Source organism: Scyliorhinus torazame, chromosome 3 (assembly GCF_047496885.1).
Source record: "Scyliorhinus torazame isolate Kashiwa2021f chromosome 3, sScyTor2.1, whole genome shotgun sequence".
NCBI classification, from domain to species: domain Eukaryota; kingdom Metazoa; phylum Chordata; class Chondrichthyes; order Carcharhiniformes; family Scyliorhinidae; genus Scyliorhinus; species Scyliorhinus torazame.
Genome location: NC_092709.1, coordinates 66,146,859 through 66,171,034, shown reverse-complemented (window position 1 = coordinate 66,171,034; position 24,176 = coordinate 66,146,859). Strand labels below are relative to the sequence as shown.

At 46.7% G+C, this 24,176-nt stretch overlaps 1 protein-coding gene across 5 annotated transcripts in view; it reads left to right on the top strand.

Annotated features, from left to right (window-relative positions):
- LOC140408500 (folliculin-interacting protein 2-like) overlaps positions 1–24,176 on the top strand; it is a 178,380-nt gene that overhangs the window by 86,426 nt on the left and 67,778 nt on the right. For 4 of the 5 annotated variants that reach the window (XM_072495773.1, XM_072495775.1, XM_072495776.1 and 1 more), the window contains exons 3-5: positions 14,723–14,830; positions 15,376–15,476; positions 15,871–15,942. In XM_072495773.1, coding sequence (XP_072351874.1) covers positions 14,723–14,830; positions 15,376–15,476; positions 15,871–15,942 — 281 coding nt within the window. The remainder of the gene's footprint in view (positions 1–14,722; positions 14,831–15,375; positions 15,477–15,870; positions 15,943–24,176) is intronic. The other variant, XM_072495774.1, reaches the window with a different exon arrangement.

The window sequence follows — 24,176 nt, the reverse complement described above, 5'->3', positions numbered from 1 at the left end:
ACACATATGTTTTGGTCGTGTCCGGCACTGGAGGGGTATTGGAGGGAGTGACGGGAGTGATCTCGAAGGTGGTGAAGGTCCGGGTCAAGCCAAGCTGGCGGTTAGCTATATTTGGGGTAGCGGATGAGCCAGAGTGCAGGAGGCAAAAGAGGCCGATATTGTGGCCTTTGCGTCCCCTAGTAGCCCGGCGTAGGATTTTACTCATGTGGAAGGAAGCGAAACCCCCGGCGTGGAGGCCTGGATAAACGATATGGCGGGGTTCATAAAACTGGAGCGGATGAAGTTGGCGCTGAGAGGATCGGCTCAAGGGTTCACCAGGCGGTGGCAACCGTTCCTCGACTATCTAGCGGAACGTTAGGGGGAAGATAGATAGCCAGCAGCAGCCCAGGAGGGAGGGCGGGGGGGGGGGGGGTAGCCGCACACAGGAGGGCAAACATCCTCTTGGCATCCATCCTGTCACGTCTCAGAACATAAGTTTCAAATAGTGCTTGGTAGTCCTGGGTGTATTACTGAGAAAACAGACATGCTGTCAAAGAACATGTCCACATAGTGCACCTTTTTCAACTGAATACAAGTTCGGGGCAGCCTTCCCCTGGTTTATTCTCCATGCAATGCTTTGACCAATCAGTTTTTCTTTTATAAATTTAGAGTACCCAATACATTTTTTCCAATTAAGGGGCAATTTAGCATGTCCAATCCACATCTTTGGATGTGGGAGAATGTTCAAACTCCACACGGACACTGACCCAGAGTCGGGATCGAACCTGGGACCTCGGTGCCATGAGGTAGCAGTGCTAACCACTGTGCCACCGTGCTGCCCTTGACCAATCAGAGTTGACCTGCTCGGTTTGAATTTAAATAAAAGTTTGGAGTTAATGTCTCCCTGATGCATTGTCCATGGCAATGACTCTACCAAGTCCACTTGCCAACTAATCTGCATTCTTATTAATAATAATCTTTATTGTCACAAGTAGGCTTACATTAACACTGCAATGAAGTTTGTGTCAAAAGCCCCTATCGCCACATTTCTGGCACCTGTTCGGGTACACGGAGAATTCAGAATGTCCAAATGACCTAACAGCACGTCTTTCGGGACTTGTGGGAGGAAACCAGAGCACCCAGAGGAAACCCACGCAGACACAGGGAGAACGTGCAGACTCCGCGCAGACTGTGACCCACGACGGGAATCAAACCTGGGACCCCGGCACTGTGAAGCAACAGTGCTAACCACTGTGTTACCGTGCCACCCATTCTTCTCGGGCAGTATAAATTGTTCTTCCTTTTAGAAATGGCCCTCTTGCAAATCTGTCCTGATGATTGCAAGATGAAAAGCTTCTACAGCTTGTCTCTTTTCTCAGCAATGATCAGATCATCTCTGTCACTACTTTTTTTGAATATTTTTAATAAAGATAATTTCATTTATAACAAACCGTGTACAATATCAACATGAAAAAGGGATGTTACAGAGTGCAATATTTAAGAAGGGGGAAAAAAAGAAGCCGCTCACTCTTCTGAACTCCCAGCAGATACAAGCCCGACCTGTTGAACCTTTCCTTGTAAGATAGCCCCTTCATCCCAGGAATCAGTCACATGAACATTCTCTGAACTGCTAATGCAATTATATCCTTAAGTTAGAGGTTAAAAAAGCGCACACTACTCCAGATGTGGCATCACCAGCAAGCACCCTGTACGACTGTGGCAAAATGTCTCTACTTCTACATTCCATTTCCCTTACAACAAAAGCTAATATTCCATTTATCTTCCTAATCTCTTGCTGTATTTGCACAGCAATTTTCTGTGATTCATGTGCAAGGACATCCACCTGTACCCCAGAGTTCAGTAATTTTTTTCCATTTGAACAATATGTTGCTTCTCTATTCTCCTGCCAAAGTGGGCAAGTTCACATTTTCCTGCATATACTCCATCAGCCATTTTTTGCAGATTAACCTAACTTATCTATATCCCTTTGCAGACTCCTGATGTGCACTTCACAACTTGCTTTCCTACCTATTTTTGTGTCATCAGCAAATTCATAGTCATACTTCAGTTCCTTCACCAAGTCATTTACATAAATTCTGAAAATTTGAGGCCCCAGCACTGATTCATGTGACACTCCACTCTTCACACCTTGCCAACCCCAAAATGACCACTTGTGCCTACTGTTTCCTGTTTGGATAACCAATCCTAGATCCATGCTACTATGTTAATCCCAACACAGCTCTTTTGCAAAGTAATCTTTTGATGTGGCACCATGTTAAATGCCTTCTGGAAATTTAAGTACACCACATCCACCGCGGTGTTTCCCCCCCCCCCCCCCCCCCCCCTTACCATGTTGCTTGTTACTCTCTCAAAGAGCTCTAATAAATAAATTAATCAAACATGACATTACAAGGCTATGCCCCTTTATTTTTCTAAAACAAACGAGACACCTTCAGTGGAATGTAAATAAAAGGACATTTCATATAATTAAAAGATCGATTGAAACTCTTAACTGTCTCCTAGAGAGACGTTAAAATGCAAAGTGCTGGAACTTCCGGGTGCGGCGATGACCAGCTAAGTCGCACGTTTCGGCACCTCCCGTTTTAACGGACGTTTGGGCTCTTATCGGGAGCCCCAACGTCAATTTCCAAAGGCTAAACCCACTGTGAGGCGACATAGAAGGGAGTCCCCCCGGATGTGAATGGACAGAAGAGATAATAGTGGCCAGATTGTGGAGGATCCCCTGGAGCAGCAGCAAAGAAGGGAAGTGAGAAGCAAGATGGCGTCGGAGGGAGGCCAGTTGGTATGGGGCCTGGAACAGCAGGAGTTCCTCCGGCGATGTGTGGATGAGCTCAAGAAGGAGGTGCTGGCGCCGATGCTGCAGGCGATTGAGGGGTTAAAGGAGGCGCAGAAGACTCAAGAGATGGAGCTCCGTGGAGTGAAGGCAAAGGCTGCCGAAAATGAGGACGAGATACAGGGCTTGGTGGTGAAGACGGAGACGCACGAGGCACTGCATAAGAGGTGTATGGAGAGACTGGAAGCCCTGAAAAATAGCTCTAGGAGGAAGAACTTAAGAATCTTGGGTCTTCCCGAAGGGGCAGAGGGAGCGGACGTTGGGGCGTATGTGAGCACGATGCTCCATACCTTAATGGGAGCTGAGGCCCCGACGGGCCCCCTGGAAGTGGAGGGAGCGTACCGAGTCCTCGTGAGAAGACCAAAGGCAGGAGAAATACCTCGAGCAATAGTAGTGAGGTTCCACCGCTACAAGGACAGGGAGATGGTCCTGAGATGGGCGAAAAAGACACGGAGCAGCAGGTGGGAGAACGCGGTGATCCGCATGTACCAGGATTGGAGTGCGGAGGTGGCGAGAAGGAGGGCGAGTTTCAATCGGGCCAAGGCGGTGCTCCACAAGAGGAAAGTGAAATTCGGAATGTTGCAGCCGGCAAGACTGGGTTACACACCAGCGTAAACACCACTACTTTGAGACAGCAGAGGAGGCATGGACATTTATTGAAGAGGAGAAGTTGGACTAGATTTGAGAAAGAGTGTTTGCAATGAAGTAGCGAGGTGGTGGCAAGGGACTGTGAATCAGATGGGGGAAAATTTTCTTTCCCCTCGAATGGGGGGGACACGAAGAAATGTGGGCGCCGGTGGGGAGGGGGAATGAGAGAGGGAGCTGCGCATCGGGCGGGGCCGAGAGGGAGGCGCGGGCTTTGTTCCCGCGCTATGGAAATTGTGGCGGGAAAAGGGGGCGCAGGAAGGAGGGGGCCTCACATAATGGGAGGCTAAGGATAAACTGGGGAAGCCGAGGTCAGCCGGGGTTTGCTGACTTCCGGAAGCAATATGGGGGGAGCAACTAAGCTAGAGAGGGATCTCGTGGTGGGGGGGGGGGTAACTGGGTTGCTGCTGCTAAGGAGAAGGGGGAGCTGTTACGGGATGGGATGGTCCGGACAGGAGGGCACCGTCCGGGGGCTAAGTGGGTGCGTGGGAACCGGGTGAGGAGCTGGTCTAAACAAAGGGGATGGCTAGTCGACGGGGGGGGGGGGGGGGGTGGTAGGGTAGGGTAGGTAAAGAGCCCCCCAACCCGGTTGATCACGTGGAACGTGAGAGGGTTGAATGGGCCGATTAAGAGGGCAAGGGTAGACTTCCGGGTGCGGCGATGACCAGCTAAGCCGCACGTTTTGGCAGCTCCCGGTGGAAAGGACTTTTGGGCTCTTAATAAGAGCCCCAACGGCAATTTTAATGGCTAAAAACTGTGCGGTAAACCAGAAGGGAATCCCCCCTGGACACGGATGGAAAAAGGAGAGGAAAGTGGCCGGATTGCGGTGGATCCTCTAGAGCAGCGGCCAGGAAGGCAAGCACAAAGCAAGATGGCGTCGGAAGGAGGCAGTTTAATATGGGGCCCTGACCAACATCAGTTCCTGCGGCGTTGCGTCGAAGAACTTAACAAGGAGATGAAGAAGGAGCTGTTGGCCCCGATATTACAGGCGATTGAAGGGCTAAAGGAGGAGCAAAAGACCCAGGAGCAGGAGCTTCGGGTTGTGAAGGCAAAGGCTGCTGAGAATGAGGACGACATACAGGGCCTGGTGGTGAAAACGGAGATGCACGAGGCACAACACAAAAGGTGTGTGGAAAGGCTGGAGGTGCTGGAGAATAATGCGAGGAGGAAGAATTTAAGGATTCTTGGTCTTCCCGAAGGTGCAGAAGGGGCGGACGTCGGGGCATATGTGAGCACGATGCTGCACTCGTTAATGGGATCGGAGGCCCCGACGGGCCCGTTGGAGGTGGAGGGAGCCTATCGAGTTATGGCGCGAAGACCGAGGGCTGGAGAAACTCCTCGAGCCATAGTGGTGAGATTTCTCCGATATAAGGACAGAGAGATGGTCCTCAGATGGGCAAAGAAAACTCTGAGCAGTAGGTGGGAGAACGCGATGATGTGCGTATATCAAGATTGGAGTGCGGAGGTGGCGAGAAGGAGGGCAAGCTTTAATCGGGCTAAGGTGGTGCTGCACAAAAGGAAGGTTAAATTTGGAATGCTGCAGCCGGCAAGACGGTGGGTCACACATCAAGGGAAACACCACTACTTCGAAACGGCAGAAGAGGCGTGGACATTTATTGTCGAGGAGAAACTGGAATAAGCGGGCTAGAAAGAGAACGTTTGGGACAAAGTGGTGGAGCGAATATGTGGGGTGAAGAGAGGGAAAAGATGATTTCCCAAGTTGTTAATCCTGCGACCCTGTAACTTTTCTCTCTTCCCCATGTCGTGGGGGTGGGGGGGAGGGAGGATGAGGAACTGGGGGCGCCGGCCATTGGGGACGGGGCCAAATGGGAAGCGCAGCCTTTGTTCCCGCGCTATGGTAATCATGGCGGGAACAGGGAAGCAGGAAGGAGGGGGCCTCGCACAGTGGGAGCCGAGGTCACGGGGGGAAGCCGAGGTCGGCCAGAGTTTGCTGACTTCTGGGAGCAATATGGGGGGTGCAATTACGCTAGTGAGGGATCTAGTGGGGGGGGGGTTAACTGGGTTGCTGCTGCTGGGGAGAAGGGGGAGCTGGTATGGGGTGGGGTGGTCGGGGCGGGAGGGCGCCGTTGGGGGGAGATACGGCTACGTGGGAACCGGGTGAGGAGCTGGATTGAAAAAGGAGATGGCTAGTCGACAAGGGGGGGGGGTAAAGAGCCCCCCAACCCGGCTGATCACGTGGAATGTGAGAGGGCTGAATGGGCCGATAAAGAGGGCACGGGTAATCGCACACCTAAAGAAACTGAAGGCAGATGTGGTTATGCTGCAGGAGACGCATCTGAAACTGATAGACCAGGTCAGACTACGCAAAGGATGGGTGGGGCAGGTGTTTCATTCGGGGCTAGACGTAAAAAACAGGGGGGTGGCTATACTAGTGGGGAAGCGGATAATGTTTGAGGCAAAGACCATAGTGGCGGATAGTGGGGGCAGATACGTGATGGTGAGTGGCAAATTGCAAGGGGAGGCGGTGGTCTTAGTGAAAGTATATGCCCCGAACTGGAATGATGCCAACTTTATGAGGCGTATGTTAGGACGTATCCCGGACCTAGAGGTGGGGAAGTTGGTAATGGGTGGAGATTTTAATACGGTGCTGGACCCAGGGCTGGACAGATCGAGGTCCAGGACCGGAAGGAGGCCGGCTGCAGCTAGGGTGCTTAAGGACTTTATGGAGCAAATGGGATGAGTAGACCCCTGGAGATTTAGTAGACCTAGGAGTAAGGAGTTTTCGTTTTTCTCCTATGTCCACAAAGTATATTCACGGATTGACTTTTTTGTTTTGGGAAGGGCACTGATCCCGAAAGTGACGGGGACGGAGTACACTGCTATAGCTATTTCGGATCACGCTCCACATTGGGTGGACCTGGAGATAGGGGAGGAAAAAGAACAGCGTCCACCCTGGAGAATGGACATGGGATTATTGGCAGATGAGGGGGTGTGTTTTCAGGTGAGGGGGTGTATTGAAAGGTACTTGGAACTCAATGATAATGGGGAGGTTCAGGTGGGAGTAGTCTGGGAGGTGCTGAAGGCAGTGGTTAGAGGGGAGCTGATATCTATTAGGGCACATAAAGGAAAGCAGGAGGGTAGGGAAAGGGAGCGGTTGTTGAAAGAACTTCTGAGGGTGGACAGACAATATGCGGAGGCACCGGAGGAGGGACTGTACAGGGAAAGGCAAAGGCTGCATGTAGAATTTGACTTGTTGACTATGGGTAATGCAGAGGCACAATGGAGGAAGGCACAGGGTGTACAGTACGAATATGGGGAGAAGGCGAGCAGGTTGCTGGCCCACCAACTGAGGAAAAGGGGAGCAGCGAGGGAGATGGGGGGGGTGAGAGATAAAGCGGGAGAGATGGAGCGGGGAGCGGAGAGAGTGAATGGAATGTTCAAGGCATTTTATGAAAGATTATATGAAGCTTAGCCCCCGGATGGGAAGGAGAGAATGATGTGCTTTCTGGATCAGCTGGAATTTCCTAAGGTGGAGGAGCAGGAGAGGGTGGGACTGGGAGCACAGATTGAGACGGAGGAAGTAGTGAAAGGGATTGGGAGCATGCAGGCGGGGAAGGCCCCGGGACCAGACGGATTCCCAGTTGAATTCTATAGGAAATATATGGACTTGCTGGCCCCGCTACTGATGAGAACCTTTAATGAGGCGAGGGAAAGGGGGCAGCTGCCCCCGACTATGTCAGAGGCAACGATATCGCTCCTCCTAAAGAAGGAAAAAGACCCGCTGCAATGCGGGTCCTATAGGCCTATTTCCCTCCTGAATGTGGACGCTAAGATTCTGGCCAAGGTAATGGCAACGAGGATAGAGGATTGTGTCCCGGGGGTGGTTCATGAGGACCAAACTGGGTTTGTGAAGGGGAGACAGCTGAATACAAGTATACGGAGGCTGCTAGGGGTAATGATGATGCCCCCACCAGAGGGGGAAGCGGAGATAGTGGTGGCGATGGATGCCGAGAAAGCATTTGATAGAGTGGAGTGGGATTATTTGTGGGAGGTGCTGAGGAGATTTGGCTTTGGAGATGGGTATATCAGATGGGCACAGTTGCTGTATAGGGCCCCGATGGCGAGCGTGGTCACGAATGGACGGGGGTCTGATTATTTTCGGCTCCATAGAGGGAGGAGGCAGGGATGTCCTCTGTCCCAGTTATTGTTTGCATTGGCGATTGAGCCCCTGGCCATAGCATTGAGGGGTTCCAGGAAGTGGAGGGGAGTACTCAGGGGAGGAGAAGAACACCGGGTATCTCTGTATGCGGATGATTTGTTGCTATATGTGGCGGACCCGGCGGAGGGGATGCCAGAGATAATGCGGATACTTGGGGAGTTTGGGGATTTTTCAGGGTATAAATTGAACATGGGGAAAAGTAAGTTGTTTGTGGTGCATCCAGGGGAGCAGAGCAGAGAAATTGAGGATTTACCGTTGAGGAAGGTAACAAGGGACTTCCGGTACTTGGGGATCCAGATAGCCAAGAATTGGGGTACATTACATAGGCTTAATTTAACACGGTTGGTGGAACAGATGGAGGAGGATTTCAAGAGATGGGACATGGTGTCCCTGTCACTGGCAGGTAGGGTGCAGGCGGTTAAAATGGTGGTCCTCCCGAGATTCCTTTTTGTGTTTCAGTGCCTCCCGGTGGTGGTCACGAAGGCTTTTTTCAAAAGAATCGAGAAGAGTATTATGAGTTTTGTGTGGGCTGGGAAGACCCCGAGAGTGAGGAGGGGATTTTTGCAGCGTAGTAGGGACAAGGGGTGGGGGGGGGGTGGCTGGCACTACAGAGCCTTAGTGAGTACTACTGGGCCGCCAATATTTCAATGGTGTGTAAGTGGATGGGAGAAGAGGAGGGAGCGGCGTGGAAGAGATTGGAGAGGGCGTCCTGCAGGGGGACTAGCCTACAAGCTATGGTGACGGCGCCGTTGCCGTTCTCACCGAAGAAATACACCACAAGCCCGGTGGTGGTGGCTACATTGAAAATTTGGGGACAGTGGAGACGGCATAGGGGAAAGACGGGAGCCTCGGTGCGGTCCCCGATAAGAAATAACCGTAGGTTTGTTCCGGGGAGAATGGATGGGGGATTTGGAGCATGGCAAAGAGCAGGGGTAGCACAATTGAGAGATCTGTTCGTAGATGGGATGTTTGCGAGTCTGGGAGCGCTGACGGAAAAATTTGGGTTGCCCCAAGGGAATGCATTTCGGTATATGCAACTGAGGGCTTTTGCGAGGCAACAGGTGAGGGAATTCCCGCAGCTCCCGACGCAGGAGGTGCAGGATAGAGTGATCTCAGAGACGTGGGTGGGGGATGGTAAGGTGTCGGGCATATATAGGGAAATGAGGGACGAGGGGGAGATCATGGTAGATGAGCTGAAAGGGAAATGGGAAGAAGAGCTGGGGGAGGAGATTGAGGAGGGGCTGTGGGCTGATGCCCTACGTAGGGTAAACTCATCGTCCTCGTGTGCCAGGCTAAGTCTGATACAATTTAAGGTGTTACACAGGGCGCATATGACTGGAGCACGGCTCAGTAAATTTTTTGGGGTAGAGGATAGGTGTGCGAGATGCTCGAGAAGCCCAGCGAATCACACCCACATGTTCTGGTCATGCCCGGCACTACAGGGATTTTGGGTGGGGGTGGCAAAGGTGCTTTCGAAGGTGGTGGGGGTCCAGGTCGAACCAAGCTGGGGGTTGGCTATATTTGGGGTTGCAGAAGAGCCGGGAGTGCAGGAGGCAAGAGAGGCTGATGTTTTGGCCTTTGCGTCCCTAGTAGCCCGGCGCAGGATATTGTTAATGTGGAAGGAAGCCAAACCCCCGGGTGTGGAGACCTGGATAAATGACATGGCAGGGTTTATAAAGTTAGAACGGATTAAGTTCGTACTAAGGGGTTCGGCTCAAGGGTTCACCAGGCGGTGGCAACCGTTCGTCGACTACCTCACAGAAAGATAGAGGGAATGGAAAAGAATAAGACAACAGCAGCAACCCAGGGTGGGGGGGGAGGAATTGGACGGACTCTCAGGGATGTTATTGTATATGTATAGGCACTTGTTTTAGGTAATGTATATTGGACTGTTGGATTGTATCTTTGGAGAGTAACTATTTTTGACAAGGCAGTTGCCATTTAGTTTGGTTTTTGTTTCTGTTCATATATTATTTATTTATTTGTTTAAAACTGGCCACTGTTATTTATATTGCTTTATTGTTGTTTAAAAGAAACACTATGTACTGTTATGTTTGGCCAGAAAATCTTGAATAAAATATATTATTTTTAAAAAGAGGGCAAGGGTATTTGCGCACCTAAAGAAGCTAAAGGCAGACGTGGTCATGCTTCAGGAGACGCACCTGAAACTGGCGGATCAGGTCAGATTAAGAAAAGGATGGGTGAGACAGGTATTCCACTCGGGCTTGGTAGAGGGGTGGCAATACTGGTGGGGAAAAGGGTATTGTTTGAGGCGAAGACCACAGTGGTGGACAGTGGGGGTAGATACGTGATGGTGAGTGGCAGATTGCAAGGTGAGGCGGTGGTGTTGGTGAACGTATATGCCCCGAACTGGGATGATGCAAACTTTATGAAGTGTATGTTGGGGCGCATCCCGGACCTAGAGATGGGAAAGTTGGTAATGGGGGGGGACTTCAACACGGAACTGGACCCAGGGCTGGACCGGTCCAGATCTAGGACCGGGAGGAGGCCGGCATCAGCCAAGGTGCTTAAGGGCTTTATGGAGCAGATGGGAGGAGTGGATCCCTGGAGATTTACTGGACCAAGGAGTAAAGAGTTTTCCTCCTTCTCCCATGTCCACAAAGTGTACTCCCGGATAGACTTCTTTGTCCTGGGAAGGGCGCTGATCCCGAAGGTGGCAGGAACGGAGTTTTCGGCTATAGCCATTTCAGATCATGCCCCACATTGGGTAGATCTGGAAGTAGGAGAGGAAAAGGAGCAGCGCCCACTCTGGAGATTAGATATGGGGCTGTTGGCGGACGAGGGGGTATGTGTAAGGGTGAGGGGATGTATTGAAAGGTACCTAGAGATCAATGATGACAGAGGTCCAGGTGGGAGTGGTCTGGGAGGCGCTGAAGGCGGTGGTTAGAGGGGAACTGATCTCCATAAGGGCCCATAAGGGGAAACAGGAGGGTAAAGAAAGGGTGAGATTGTTGGGGGAGATTTTGAGGGTGGATAGGCAATATGCGGAGGCTCCAGATGAAGGGCTATACAGGGAAAGACTGAGATTGCACACGGACTTTGACTTGTTGACCACGGGTAAAGCGGAGGCACAATGGAGGAAGGTACAGGGAGTGCAGTATGAATATGGAGAGAAGGCGAGCCGGCTGCTGGCCCAACAACTTAGGAAGAGGGGGGGCGCGGCGAGAGAGATTGGAGGGGTTTGGGACGAGGAGGGAAAGATGGAACGGGGAGCGGAGAGGGTGAACTGGGTGTTTAAGGTATTTTACGAGAGGCTATATAAGGCTCAACCCCCGGAAGGGAAAGAGGGAATGATGCGTTTCCTAGACCAGCTGGAGTTCCCGAAGGTTGAGGAACAAGAGATGAGAGGACTGGGAGCGCAGATTGAGGTGGAGGAGGTGGTAAAAGGAATTGGGAACATGCAGGCAGGGAAGGCCCTGGGACCGGATGGGTTCCCGGTGGAGTTCTATAGGAAATACGTGGACCTGCTGGCCCCACTTCTGCCGAGAACCTTTAATGAGGCTAGGGAAAGGGGGATACTACCCCCGACGATGTCGGAGGCGACGATATCGCTGATCCTGAAAAGAGACAAAGACCCGCTGCAATACGGACCCAGTGGAGGGGATGCCTGAGATAATGCAGACACTCGGAGTTTGGAGAATTTTCAGGATATAAATTGAATATGGGGACGAGTGAACTGTTTGTGATGCACCCCGGGGAACAGGGCAGGGGAATAGATGATTTACCGTTGAGGAGGGTAAGAAGAGATTTCCGATATTTAGGGATCCAGGTGGCCAGGAACTGGGGAACCTTGCATAAGCTTAACTTGGCACGACTGGTAGAGCAGATGGAAGAGGACTTTAGGAGGTGGGACATGGCGCCCCTGTCATTGGCGGGCAGGGTGCAGGCGGTTAAAATGGTGGTCCTTCCGAGGTTTATTTTTGTGTTCCAGTGCCTCCCTGTACTGATTACAAAGGCCTTTTTTAAGAAGGTGGACAAGAGTATCATGAGCTTTGTGTGGGCTGGAAAGACCCCAAGAGTAAAGAGGGGGTTCCTGCAGCGCAGTAGGGACAGAGGGGGACTGGCACTGCCGAGTCTAAGTGATTATTATTGGGCCGCCAACGTGTCAAGGATATGTAAGTGGATGAGGGACGGGGAAGGAGCGGCGTGGAAAAGACTGGAGATGGTGTCCTGTAGGGGAACTAGCTTAAAAGCACTGGCGACGGCGCCGTTGCCGTTCTCCCCGAAAATATACACCACCAGCCCAGTGGTGGTGGCAACTCTGAAAATTTGGGGGCAGTGGAGACGACATAAGGGAGTGACGGGAGCCTCAGTGTGGTCCCCGATAAGGAACAACCATAGGTTCGTCCCGGGAAAGATAGATGGGGGATTTAAATCTTGGCAGCGAGCAGGAATTGCGAAATTGCAGGACTTGTTCTTAGACGGGACGTTCGTGAGTCTGGGAGCACTGACAGAAAAATATGTGTTGCCACCTGGGAATGCATTTCGCTATATGCAAGTGAGGGCATTTGTGAGGCAACAGGTGAGGGAATTTCCGCAGCTCCCGGCGCAAGAGATCCAGGACAGAGTGATTTCGGGGGCATGGGTGGGTGATGGTAGGGTGTCAGATATATATAGGGAAATGAGAGACGAGGGGGAGACGATGGTGGAGGAGCTGAAGGGAAAATGGGAGGAGGAGCTGGGGGAAGAGATTGAGGAGGGGCTGTGGGCAGATGCCCTAAGTAGGGTAAACTCTTCGTCCTCGTGTGCCAGGCTCAGCCTGATCCAATTCAAGGTTCTACACAGGGCGCATATGACGGGAGCAAGGCTGAGTAGGTTTTTTGGAGTGGAAGATAGGTGCGGGAGATGCGCGGAAAGCCCGGTGAACCACACCCACATGTTTTGGTCATGTCCGGTATTGCATGGGTTCTGAGTGGGTGTGGCAAAAGTGATCTCGAAGGTGGTGGATGTCCGGATCAAACCAAGCTGGGGGTTGGCTATATTTGGGGTTGCAGATGAGCCGGGAGTGCAGGAGGCGAGAGAGGCCGATGTTTGGCCTTTGCGTCCCTAGTAGCCCGGCGAAGGATTCTACTTCTGTGGAAAGAAGCTAAGCCCCCGGGTGTGGAGGCCTGGATCAACGACATGGCAGGGTTTATAAAACTGGAGCGGATAAAATATGCATTCAGGGGTTCACCGGACGGTGGCAACCGTTCCTTGACTATCTCGCAGAGCGATAAGGGAAAATAGGGCAGGCAGCAGCAGCAGCCCAGGGGGGGGGGGGGGGGCGGGGGAGGGCTCATTTGGGTCTTCAGGGGTTCTATGTGTGTGTTTATATATTAGTTATTTATATTTGATTTCACAAAGTTACTATTTTAGTTATTATTTCTGTTGTTTCTTATTTTGTTGTTGGCAGTTGCCGTTAGCATATTATTTATTTAAAAAACGATCAATGTATATATTATTACAAAGTTGTAAAATGGGAAATTTTTGTTTGATCGAAAAACTTCAATAAAATATATATATTTTTTAAAATGCAAAGTGCTGGATATTGAAACAATGGCTGCTCGAGACAGACCCACAGACCCTTTGGAAATAACACAACATATCAAATATAACAGGCCAGGGTACAGCCATTGCAGAGAGATTGCAAGTGTCAAGAAGGTTTTCAGCAGAGGAAACCTGTTGTGAGACTGCACAATTTTATTATTTTTCTCTGGTTCAGTGGTTAATAAGTTTTACCTTTAACTCTAGAAAACCTTGTTTAACTGAGTCCTTATTGCACACTGCATGAATAGTTAAATAAATTTTGATTTGGAAAAGGCATATCTTCGTGAAAAAGAAACTTGAACTTTTGTTGTGACCAACCGAGGAGGTGGAATAGAGGGAAGCCAGTTCGCTCCTTCACACCTGGTCACAATACGATTCAGAATCGTCCATCGAGTCCACACCAACCTCCTAAAGAGCACCCCACCCGGGTTCACTCCCTGCCCTATCCCTGTAACCTCGCCTAACCTTTGGACACAATTTAACATGGCCAATCCACCTAACCTGCACATCTTTGGACTGTGGGTGGAAACTAGAGCACTACGGAGGAAATACACACAGACAGGGGAAGAACGTGCAAACTCCACACAGGTCACCCAAAACCGAATTTGAACCCAGGTCCCTGGCACTATGAGACATCCGTATGAGCCATTGTGATACTCCTTTTTACAAATAAATTTTCCCTTTTACAAAACCATGTTGACTGCCTGATCAAATCAAACTTTTCTCAGCATCTTGCTATAACCTATTCATTTTGAATTGTAGATTGCTAATAGAGTTCATTATAATTTTTAGAAAGTTCCATCCAAATATTCAGAACTTTTGTTGAGCTTATCCAACGACAAATGATTAGCCTGCAGATTTGGAGGGGAATTATCATTTTATCATTTCTCTCCCTTTAGTAAGTCACTCATCACTGGCCATTCTGTGAAATTTTTTTCACAATATTTGAGACGAGAGGTGATCCCTGCTTTCACGTCAGCATTGTTCCATTTCTGGGAATTTGTAATACACTGTCGCTGAATTGTTTTGTGGACTTTTATGTTCTGAAGAGAATATTAACAATGAAGATTAGACCAGGTTTCCATCTAATCCAATCTGGGGTATTTTGAATCTAGTTCCAGCATAAACCTAATACAAAGTAAACTTATCTCCTGCTCTGCACAAAGTGGGCCTTGTGTTTAAATCCAGAAGCACATTCCATGGTGTATAAGTGTGAATTTCCCTCATTCTCAAACTAGCCAATCTTGTGATTGTACTGTCTGTTTAATGTCAATTTGCTGGTAATGATACAAGTGTTAAATCTCAATTAACATTCTGACTGTAACAAAGTTTAAGGATTGAGATTATACAAAAAATTCAACTTGTTTTTGTAGATTATCTATGCTCATTCCCTCCTGCCCGCCCAAAGGTTTTATGTTAAATATACTGGAGTATGCATCAGAAAACGTATGGATTTATAAACCAGTAACATACCATAGATGAAAACCCTGAAGTTAAACTTTTGCATTGTTTTCTAGAATTGTTCAAAGTTACAAGGAAAATGTAACCCCACAGGTAGCAGTGGTACCTGCACCCAAAATTCCTCTTCTACCTACACTTTCAAAGAGCAACTGCCTAGGTATCAGGTAAGCAGATGAATCTGTTTTCTGAATTTCCTACCAAACACTATATTGTCATTGTCATCGTCTTCACCATAAAGTCTGCAGTAGTTCAAGGAGAAGGACACAACCACGCTCGCAGTGCAACTAGAGATGTACAATATATGTGGCCTTGGTAGCATTGCCCAGAACATCTGTTTAAAATTACTGAATTTGTTTGGTTGTCAATGCCCAAATTTTAAGCAGCCTTCAGAAATGGAAGTAAAAAGAAAATAGCAATTTATTTGACTATTATCCTTAAATATTGAGAAATAAAGTTCAGATTTACTTTTCATTAAATATTTGCTCAACTTATATAGTTCCAATTTCCTTTTGAATAGCGACTGATTTTAAAAAAAACACCTCCTCACTTGGTTACATCCACTGGCAAAAACAAATAATGGGAGTTTCTTCACTCCTGGTTTGGGCTTCATCTGAGCCAAAAGCAATATTACTGAAAACTGAGTTCTGCTGCATTTTCTAACCCACATGAGTGATGTACAGTAATGTCTACGGGGGGCTCTTGTTTTCAGTATTCTCGTCCTGCTTCTGATGTCAACATGCTTGGGGAAATGATGTTCGGCTCTGTTGCAATGAGTTACAAGGGATCTACATTGAAAATACATCACATCCGGTAAGAAACATACTTGAAAGGCATTCTGATGATATTATGCTGCATTTACAATAATGGAGCACTGCATTCAGTCAAATTAAATTGGTTTAATTATTTTTGAGATATTAATATGGCCCCTTTGTTACAAAACTGTTTGCTGGAAATGGTGCACTATATTTTGGTAGTATGCTGCAAATTAATAAAGGTGGTTGATTCCTTGGCCACATCAGTGGGAGTGTTTCTGATAATTTGATTTAATATATTGATTGTTGGAGATTCTTCAGTAAACTACAAATTGTGGAGTGGTGAACACTATAGCTGAAAAGTGTATTTGTTTTTATGCTGTTAATTTCTGGCAGACCGTATAACCGATGACATTTCAGTGACTGAAATGTTTTTTTTTCCCCCTTTTTAGCTCGCCCCCTCAGCTGATGATAACTAAGGTTTTCTCTGCCAGAAAGAGCAGTACTGGCGGAAGCTCAAATATGTAAGGTTCTACTACATGTGACTCTACTTTAAATAAAGTACAAGGGTTTTTTACTTTTTTAAAAAAACTTGTTTTCCTGAGATATATGGTTGATTGCAAACTTTCTTTCTCGTATAGAACATAGAACAATGTTCTATGAGCACAATGCTTATAGTGACTGAATTTACAATAGTCAATCGTCGAAGCTTTGTGAATCTCTTTGTAATTTTTAAAATAAAAATTTAGCATGGTATGCATGTGCTTGGAATTTCTTTTTCTCATCTTAGGCCCTTATACCCACAGACATCTTAAGATCATAAGACATAGGAGCAGACGTAAGGCCATTCGGCCCATCGAGTCCACTCCACAATTCAATCATGGCTGATTTCAACTCCATTTACCCGCTCTCCATAGCCCTTAATTCCTCGAGAAATCAAAAATGATATCAACTTCTGTCTTAAAGACACTCAACGTCCCGGCCTCCACCGCCCTCTGGCAATGAATTCCACAGACCCACCACTCTCTGGCTGAAGAAATTTCTCCTCATCTCTGTTCTAAAGTGACTCCCTTTTATTCTAAGGCTGTGCCCCCGGGTCCTAGTCTCCCCTGCTAATGGAAACAACTTCCCTCCGTCCACCCTATGTAAGCCATTCATTATCTTGTAAGTTTCTGTTAGATCTCCCCTCAACCTCCTAAACTCCAATGAATATAATCCCAGGATCCTCAGACGTTCATCGTATGTTAGGCCTACCATTCCTGGGATCATCCATGTGAATCTCCGCTGGACCCGCTCCAGTGCCAGTATGTCCTTCCTGAGGTGTGGGGCCCAAAATTGCTCACCGTATTCTAAATGGGGCCTAACTAATGCTTTATAAAGCTTCAGAAGTACATCCCTGCTTTTATATTCCAAACCTCTTGAGATAAATGACAACATTGCATTTGCTTTCTTAATTACGGACTCAACCTGCAAGTTTACCTTTTGAGAATCCTGGACTTGGACTCCCAAGTGTCATCTTGTGTCATCCACAAATGCACAAACTACTACATCGATGTCTTCATCTATCATTGATAAAAATTAAGAACTGCAAACCTAACTCCAATTCCTGAGGACTCCCCTACAATTCATTACCTTCGATGGAAATGCAACAATTCCTTTTCCAATCTAATATCTGCGCTCATTCTTCAAGTCCCCACCTTATTTAGTAGTCTCTTTGAACCACCTTGTCAAATGAGTTTTGAAAACCAAGATACACCGTAACTGCTTGGCTTCTACCTACCAGCTTATAACTTCAGCAAAAGATTTGATGGTTGAGTGAGACAGAATTATCTTTCCAAAAGCCATGTTTACATGTTATACTTAACCCCTGCCCAAATTTTCTTATTCAGCATCTCTACAATGATTCCATCATCTTCTGATGGTTTCTATAACTAATGCAAAATCAATGGACTCGTAATTTCCTACTATTGACTTATTGCCCATTTTAAAATATGGATACTACATAGGCCTCTGTCCAATCTATGCGGGCAGTTATATACCTCAGTGTGTTATTGAATGTATGGGAAAGTGACTCGCTGAGCACGGCAACATCTGGTGAATGGTGTTCAGATCAGCTACCTGATTCATTCTGAGATCAGTAATTGTATCCAGAACAACATCTACATCTAATTTTGATCTTTCAATTATAGTATCAATCCTATAATTTCTTGGTCCAGTCCTATCTTTGGTAGCAATAGCTGATGCAGTGTTGCCATTTAAAAGTCTGCTGCATTATGGTAGTACACTTGAATGTGCCCTGAAGAATCCTCCAATAACCTTGAAATAGTCCATGATAGCACGCTTACATCTAACATAAAGAAGATCTTGCTCTCATTATCACATCTAACCCCTGAATTTTTCAGTGCCCTTACTTGTTGCTTAGATAGCCACATGCATTGCCTTCAGGTAATTTTTATATTAGCTTTGTTCTCCTGAGTATTTTCCTTAGGCCTGTAAGAATTTTTGCTCCAGCCTAGTTTGTCTTTTTGATAAAATTTGTTTTATCACATACTCTTGCAACTTGAGCCATACATGGCTTCCCTTTGCACAGAAATGGCAGGGGGAAATGGAGAGGGAATACATAGCCTTATAAAGCAAAAGGATATGGCAGCATTAGAAGGCAGCTTTTTAAGTAAAGATGGCCAGTGCGACAAGAAGGGATCGTGTACACAAACATTTTTTTAAAAGCAAGTAGGGCAGCACGGTGGCGCAGTGGTTAGCGCTGTGACTACGGCACTGAGGATCCGGGTTCGAATCCTGGCCCTGGGTCACTGTCCGTCTGGAGTTTGCTCATTCTCCCCGTGTCTGCGTGGGCTTCACCCCACAACCCAAAGATGTGCAGGGTAGGTGGATTGGCCATGCTAAATTGCCCCTTAATTGGAAAAAATAAATAATTGGGTACTCTAACTTTAAAATAAACGAAAGTAAGGTCAAAGGGAGAAAAAATTGTACGGCGTAATTAATGGCTCTTTACTTAAATGCACACAGTATTCGGCACAGAATAAATTAATTAATGGCACAAATTGAGATTAATTGGTATAACTAGTCAGTGCAGAGACGTAGTTACAAGGAGATAAAAGCAGGCAACTAAATGTTCAGGGGTATGTGATTTTCCATAAGAACAGGCACGAAGGAAAGGATGGTGGGGGTAGCTTTGGTACAAATAACTAGAAACTATCTTGGATTGGACGGTGTAGATTCCATATGGGGGAAATAAGAAATTACAAGGGGATGAAAACACTTGTGGGAGTAGTCAATAGGTTCCCTAATAGCCATACTGTAGGAGAATAAATCAGGAGATAATGAGAGCATGTATAAAATTTTTAAAAATCAGTACGTTAATCATGGGTGACTTTAATCTTCATGTAGATTGGGAAAATCATATTGGAAGAGGTAGCCAAAAGGAAGAATTCATAGTGTATTTCGAACAATATGTCTTCGAACAATATGTTGTAGATCCAACCAGAGATCAGGCCATTATGGATTTGGTAATGTATAATGAGGCAGGTTTAATAAACAATCTCAAAAAAAGTTCCCAAGGAAACAGTGACCATAACATGGTAGAATTTAGCATTCAGTTTGAGAGTGAGAAACTTGTGTCATAAACATAAGATAAAAATGAATTACTGTGGATGCTGGAATCCAAAACAAAAACAGAAAATACTGGACCATCTCAGCAGGTCTGACAGCATCTTTGGAGCGAGAAGGGAGCTCAAGAGACTGGTTAACTCTTTTTCAAAGCTGGAAATAGAGTGAGATTTATACTGTTGGGTGTGGGGCTGGGGGATGTGTGGAGCAGTGGGGCTGGATAGAGGGCCAGCAATAGGTGGAGATTGACTAAGATGTCATGGACAAAAAAAATACAATAACTATAATCAGAAAAAAATTACGATGGGAAACTAATGGGGCTAAAGTCTGATAAGTCTCCTGAACCTGATAGGTTGCATCCTAGGGTACTTGAAGAAGTAGCTGGCAGAGATAGTGGATGCACTGGTAGCAGTCATCCAAAAATTCTGGAAGGTCTCAGAAGATTGGAAAACTACCAATCTAACACACATTTATTCAAAAGGGGGGCAAGACAAAAAACAGCTAATTATAGGCCAGTTAACTGAACATTTGATATTGGGGAAAATGGTGGGGTCCATTATCCCGGATGTAATAGCAGAAATACATGATATAATCAAGCAGATTCAGCATGACTTCATGAAGGGAAAATCGTGCCTGATAAATTTATTGAATTCTTTTGAAGTGATAACGAGCAGGCAAATAGAATGTTGGTCTTTATTTCAAAGGAAATGGAGTATAAAAATAGGGAAATCTTGGTCAAACTATATAAGGGACTAGTTAGACTGCGCCTGGAATATTGTGAATAGTTCACAGAATTACAGAATTGTTACGGCACAGAAGAAGGCCATCATGTCTCCACCAGCTCTCTAAATGAGCATTATGGCTTACTGCCATTCCCCGTCGTTTTCCTGTACCTCTGAACATTGTTTCTATTAAAATAATTACCTAATGCCACCTTGACTGTCTCAATCCAACCTGCCTCCACCACACTTCCAGACAGTGCATCCCACACCCACACCACTCGTTTGTAAAGTTTTTCTCACATCACAGTGCTTCTTTTGCAAATCACTGTAAATCTGTGCCCTTTTGTTCTTGATCCTTTGAAGGGGAACAGTTTCTCCCTATCTACTCTGTCCAATCCCCTCATGATTTTGAACATCTTGATCAAATCTCCTTTGTCATCTCTCCAAGGAGAAAAGCCTCAACATCTCCAATCTATCCTCATAACTGACGTTTCTCATTCCTGGAACCATTCTTATAAACCTCTTCTGCACTGTCTCCAATGTATTCACATCCTTATAATGTGGCACCTAGAACTGTACACAATATTCCAGCTGTGGTCTAACTAGTGTCTTGTATGAGCTAAACATAACCTCCTTGCTCTTGTACTCTATGCCCCTCTAATAAAGCCCAGGATACTATATGCTTTATTAACTACTCTCGCCACATGTACTGCTACCTATAATGACATTTGCGCATTTATACTCTGGTCCCTCTGCTCCTGCATCCTATTAAGAATTTTCCCCTTTTTTTATATCGTCTCTCCATGTTCTTCCTGCCAAAATGCATCACGCTTCATTGCATTGAACTTTATCTGCCACCCATCTTCCCTATCCACAAACATGTCGATGTCCTTTTGAACTTGTATACTGTCCTCTTCGGTTTACTATACTTCCAAGTTTTTTTTATCATCTGCAAACTTTGAAACTGTTCCCAGGACACCAAGATCTAGTACATGAATATATAGCAACAAAAGCAAGGATCCTAATACCAACTCCTGGGGTACGCCACTGCAAACCTTCCCCTGATCTGAAAAATATTAATTGACCATTACTCTGTTTCTTAATATTCAGCCAATTTCATATCCATATGCTACTGTCCCTTTTATTCCATGAGCTATAAATTTTCTCAAGTCTGATGTGGCAGTGTGTCGAATGCCTTCTGAAAGTCCACGTGGACCACATCAACTGCATTACCCTCGTGGACCCTTTCTGTTACCTTAAAAAAACATCAGTTAGTTAAGCACGATTTTCTCCTTCGAAATCCATTCTGTTAATTCCTTGCTAACCCACATTTTTCCATATGACTGCTAATTTTGTCCCGAATGATTGATTGTTTCTAGAAGCTTGCACACTACTAATGTTTAACTGACTGGCCTATAATTGCTGGGGTTATCTTACAACCTTTTTTAAATATGGGTGTAACATTTGCAATTCTCCAGCCTTATGGCATCTCCCCCGAATCTAAAGACTGGAGGATTATGCCCAGCATCCACTGCAATTTCCTTTCTCACTTCCTTCAATTTCCTTGGATGCATCTCATCCACTCCAGTTCCTTGTCAACTTTCAGTACCGTCAATCTATTCAACGCTTGCTGCTTACAATTTTGAACCCTTCTGGGAAAGAATTTCCTTGACTGTCACTATGGCCTGAGTAGCATCTACCTCCTTTGGAAAGACTGAGGCAAAGTATTCATTTAATACATCAACCACGCCCCCTGCGTCCCATGTGTGAAACTTCTTTTAGGACTCTCGTCAACCCTACATCTTTTTTACCACCTTTTTACTACTTATATGCCTATAGCAGGCTTTGGGATTCCATTTTATATTGACTGTCAGTCTATTTTCATAATCCCTGTTGCTTCTCCCATGTGCTCTTTCACCTCTGAACCTATATTCCTCTTGTTTCTCACACCTGCCATAAGCACACCTTTACTTTATTTTAATTTCCCCCTCCTTTTTCATCCAGGGTGCTCTGGATTTGTTTACCCTGCTTCTCCCTTTTAAAGGAATGTACCTTGACTGTGTCTGACCCATTTCTGTTTTGAAGGTACGCGCTTTTGTTTCAGTCTAACCAGCCCAGCTCTGTTCTTGCCCCATTGAATTCGGCTCTCCCCAAGTTAATTATTTTGATTTTGGATTGCCTATTTTCCATTTCTATCATCATCCTAAACCTTACAATACAATGATCACTGTGTCTTAAATGTCCCCCGACTGGCACTTGATCTACCTGGCTCACCTCATTTCCAAGAACCAGATCCAACAGTGCATCCTTTCTTGGTAGACTGGACACGTGCTGTAGAATTTTTGCCCGTCTTTGACCTTTACACTACCAGCGTCTCAGTCTACATTCAGGCAATTGAAGTCCACCATTGGAACTCTTCTATAATGTTTGCATCTCTGTCATCTTTTTCACCAGTTGTAGTCTATAGATTACACTGAGCAATGTAATTGCACTCTTTTTATTTTTTGGCTCCAGCCAAATTAATTCTGTCCTTGAATCCTCTGGGTTATCTCTTTCTTCAGCACTGCAATGCTCTGCTTAACCAATACTGCCTCCCCTCCCCATTCCCTTTCATTTCCTGAGCCACATCTTTGTTATCGCCACAACATCATATTGCCACATGCAGTCTGCACCTGTAACTCCCCAATCTTATTTGTCATATTTCGTCCATTCACGACAGCATTACTTTTTCCCTTGCTCCAACTTTACTTATTAACTGACTGTATACTAGCGCTTTCTGTCCCACCCGCTATTTTGTGCATCCTGGTATTCCTCTATTATTTCCTCTGGTTCCCACACCCCTGCCGAGTCACCCTGCAAGGATCTCAGTCCCAGCTCTGTTCAGATGCAACCCGTCCAGCTTGTACTAGTGTCATCTGCCCTAGAGCATGTCCCAGGAAACTAAATTCCTCCCTCCTGAACCTTATTTACCTGCTTTATCCTTTTTTTTTCTGTACTCGCTGTCATGTGGCACTGGAAGTAATCCAAAAATGATTACCTTTGAAATCCTGCTTGCTAATCTTCTGCCTAGCTCCCTAAATTCTGATTCCAGGATCCCATCCCCCCCCACCCCCCCTCTCCTGATACCAATGTGGACCACGACCTCTGGCACCAGGGAGGCAACATACCATCCTGGAGTTATGTCTATGGTCACAGAAATGACTGTCTGTTCCCCTGTCTAATGAATCCCCTATTACTGTTGCTTTTCCCTCCTTCTTCCTTCACTCCTGTACAGCCGAGCCACTCATAGCACAAACCTGGCTGATTGCATTCCTCTGAGGAACCAGCGCACTTGCCAGCTTCCAAAACAGAAAATCGATTTCTGAGCAGGCTCCTCACAAACCTCCTGCACCAACTGCCTAGTTCTCTTGGACTGCTTGGTGGTCGCCCATCCCCTCTCTCCCTCCAGGTCCTTAAGTTGCTGCGTGACCACCTCTCTGAACAAGCTGCCCACGTAGCTGTCAGCCTACCCTGCGCCACAGTGCCTGCAGCTGCCGCTCGAGTTTGAAACCCGGCGTTCCAGTTTCTGCAGCTGGCAATACTTCCTGCACATGTGATTGTCCAGGACACTGGTAGTATCCATGACTTTGTACATATCTCAGGACACTCACTCCATGGCTGCTTGCCATGTCTTGACTTCTCTTGCGTTAACTCTAGTTTGGATTATTTGTATAACCTTACCGTGTGTGCTCTAACTTTACCTTATATCAGACATTAGTTTTTCCCCACACTTCTCCTTACACCGAGCACTTACTGGCCAACCGGCTTGGGTCGCTGTCTGAGCGGAGTTGGCACATCCTCCGCGTGTGTGCGTGTGGTTCCTCCGGGTGCTCCGGTTTCCTCCCACAGACCAAAGATGTGCAGGTTAGGTGGATTGGCCATGATAAATTGCCCTTAGTGTTGGGTGGGGTTACTGGGTTATGGGGATAGGGTGGAGGTGTTGACCTTGGGTAGGGTGCTCTTTCCAAGAGCCGGTGCAGACTCGGTGGGCCGAATGGCCGCCTTCTGCACTGTAAATTCTATGATAATCTATGAAACCCACTTCCTCGTGTCCTGTGATATCACGGTTGTATTTTTTTTATTTGCGGCTTCCTCGCAACAGCTGAAATACTCAACAAATAACCAAGCTTTACTCCTGTAGCAGGGCAAGACCACTTTCTGAAGATGAAAAGGTTAGAAAGCAAAGGAGCACCTCTTCCCCTCTGCACTGAATTTCCACTTTGCTCCAAATTCCTAAATTTACTTAAACGGACTGTGTCTCACTCAAGTGATGACACTCCCAGTGCTCAAGTGCCCACTTGCTGACCGTGCACTTGGGACTGTGCCTTTCTTAACTGGTTTGGTCCCCTTATTTGAGGAAAGATGTATTG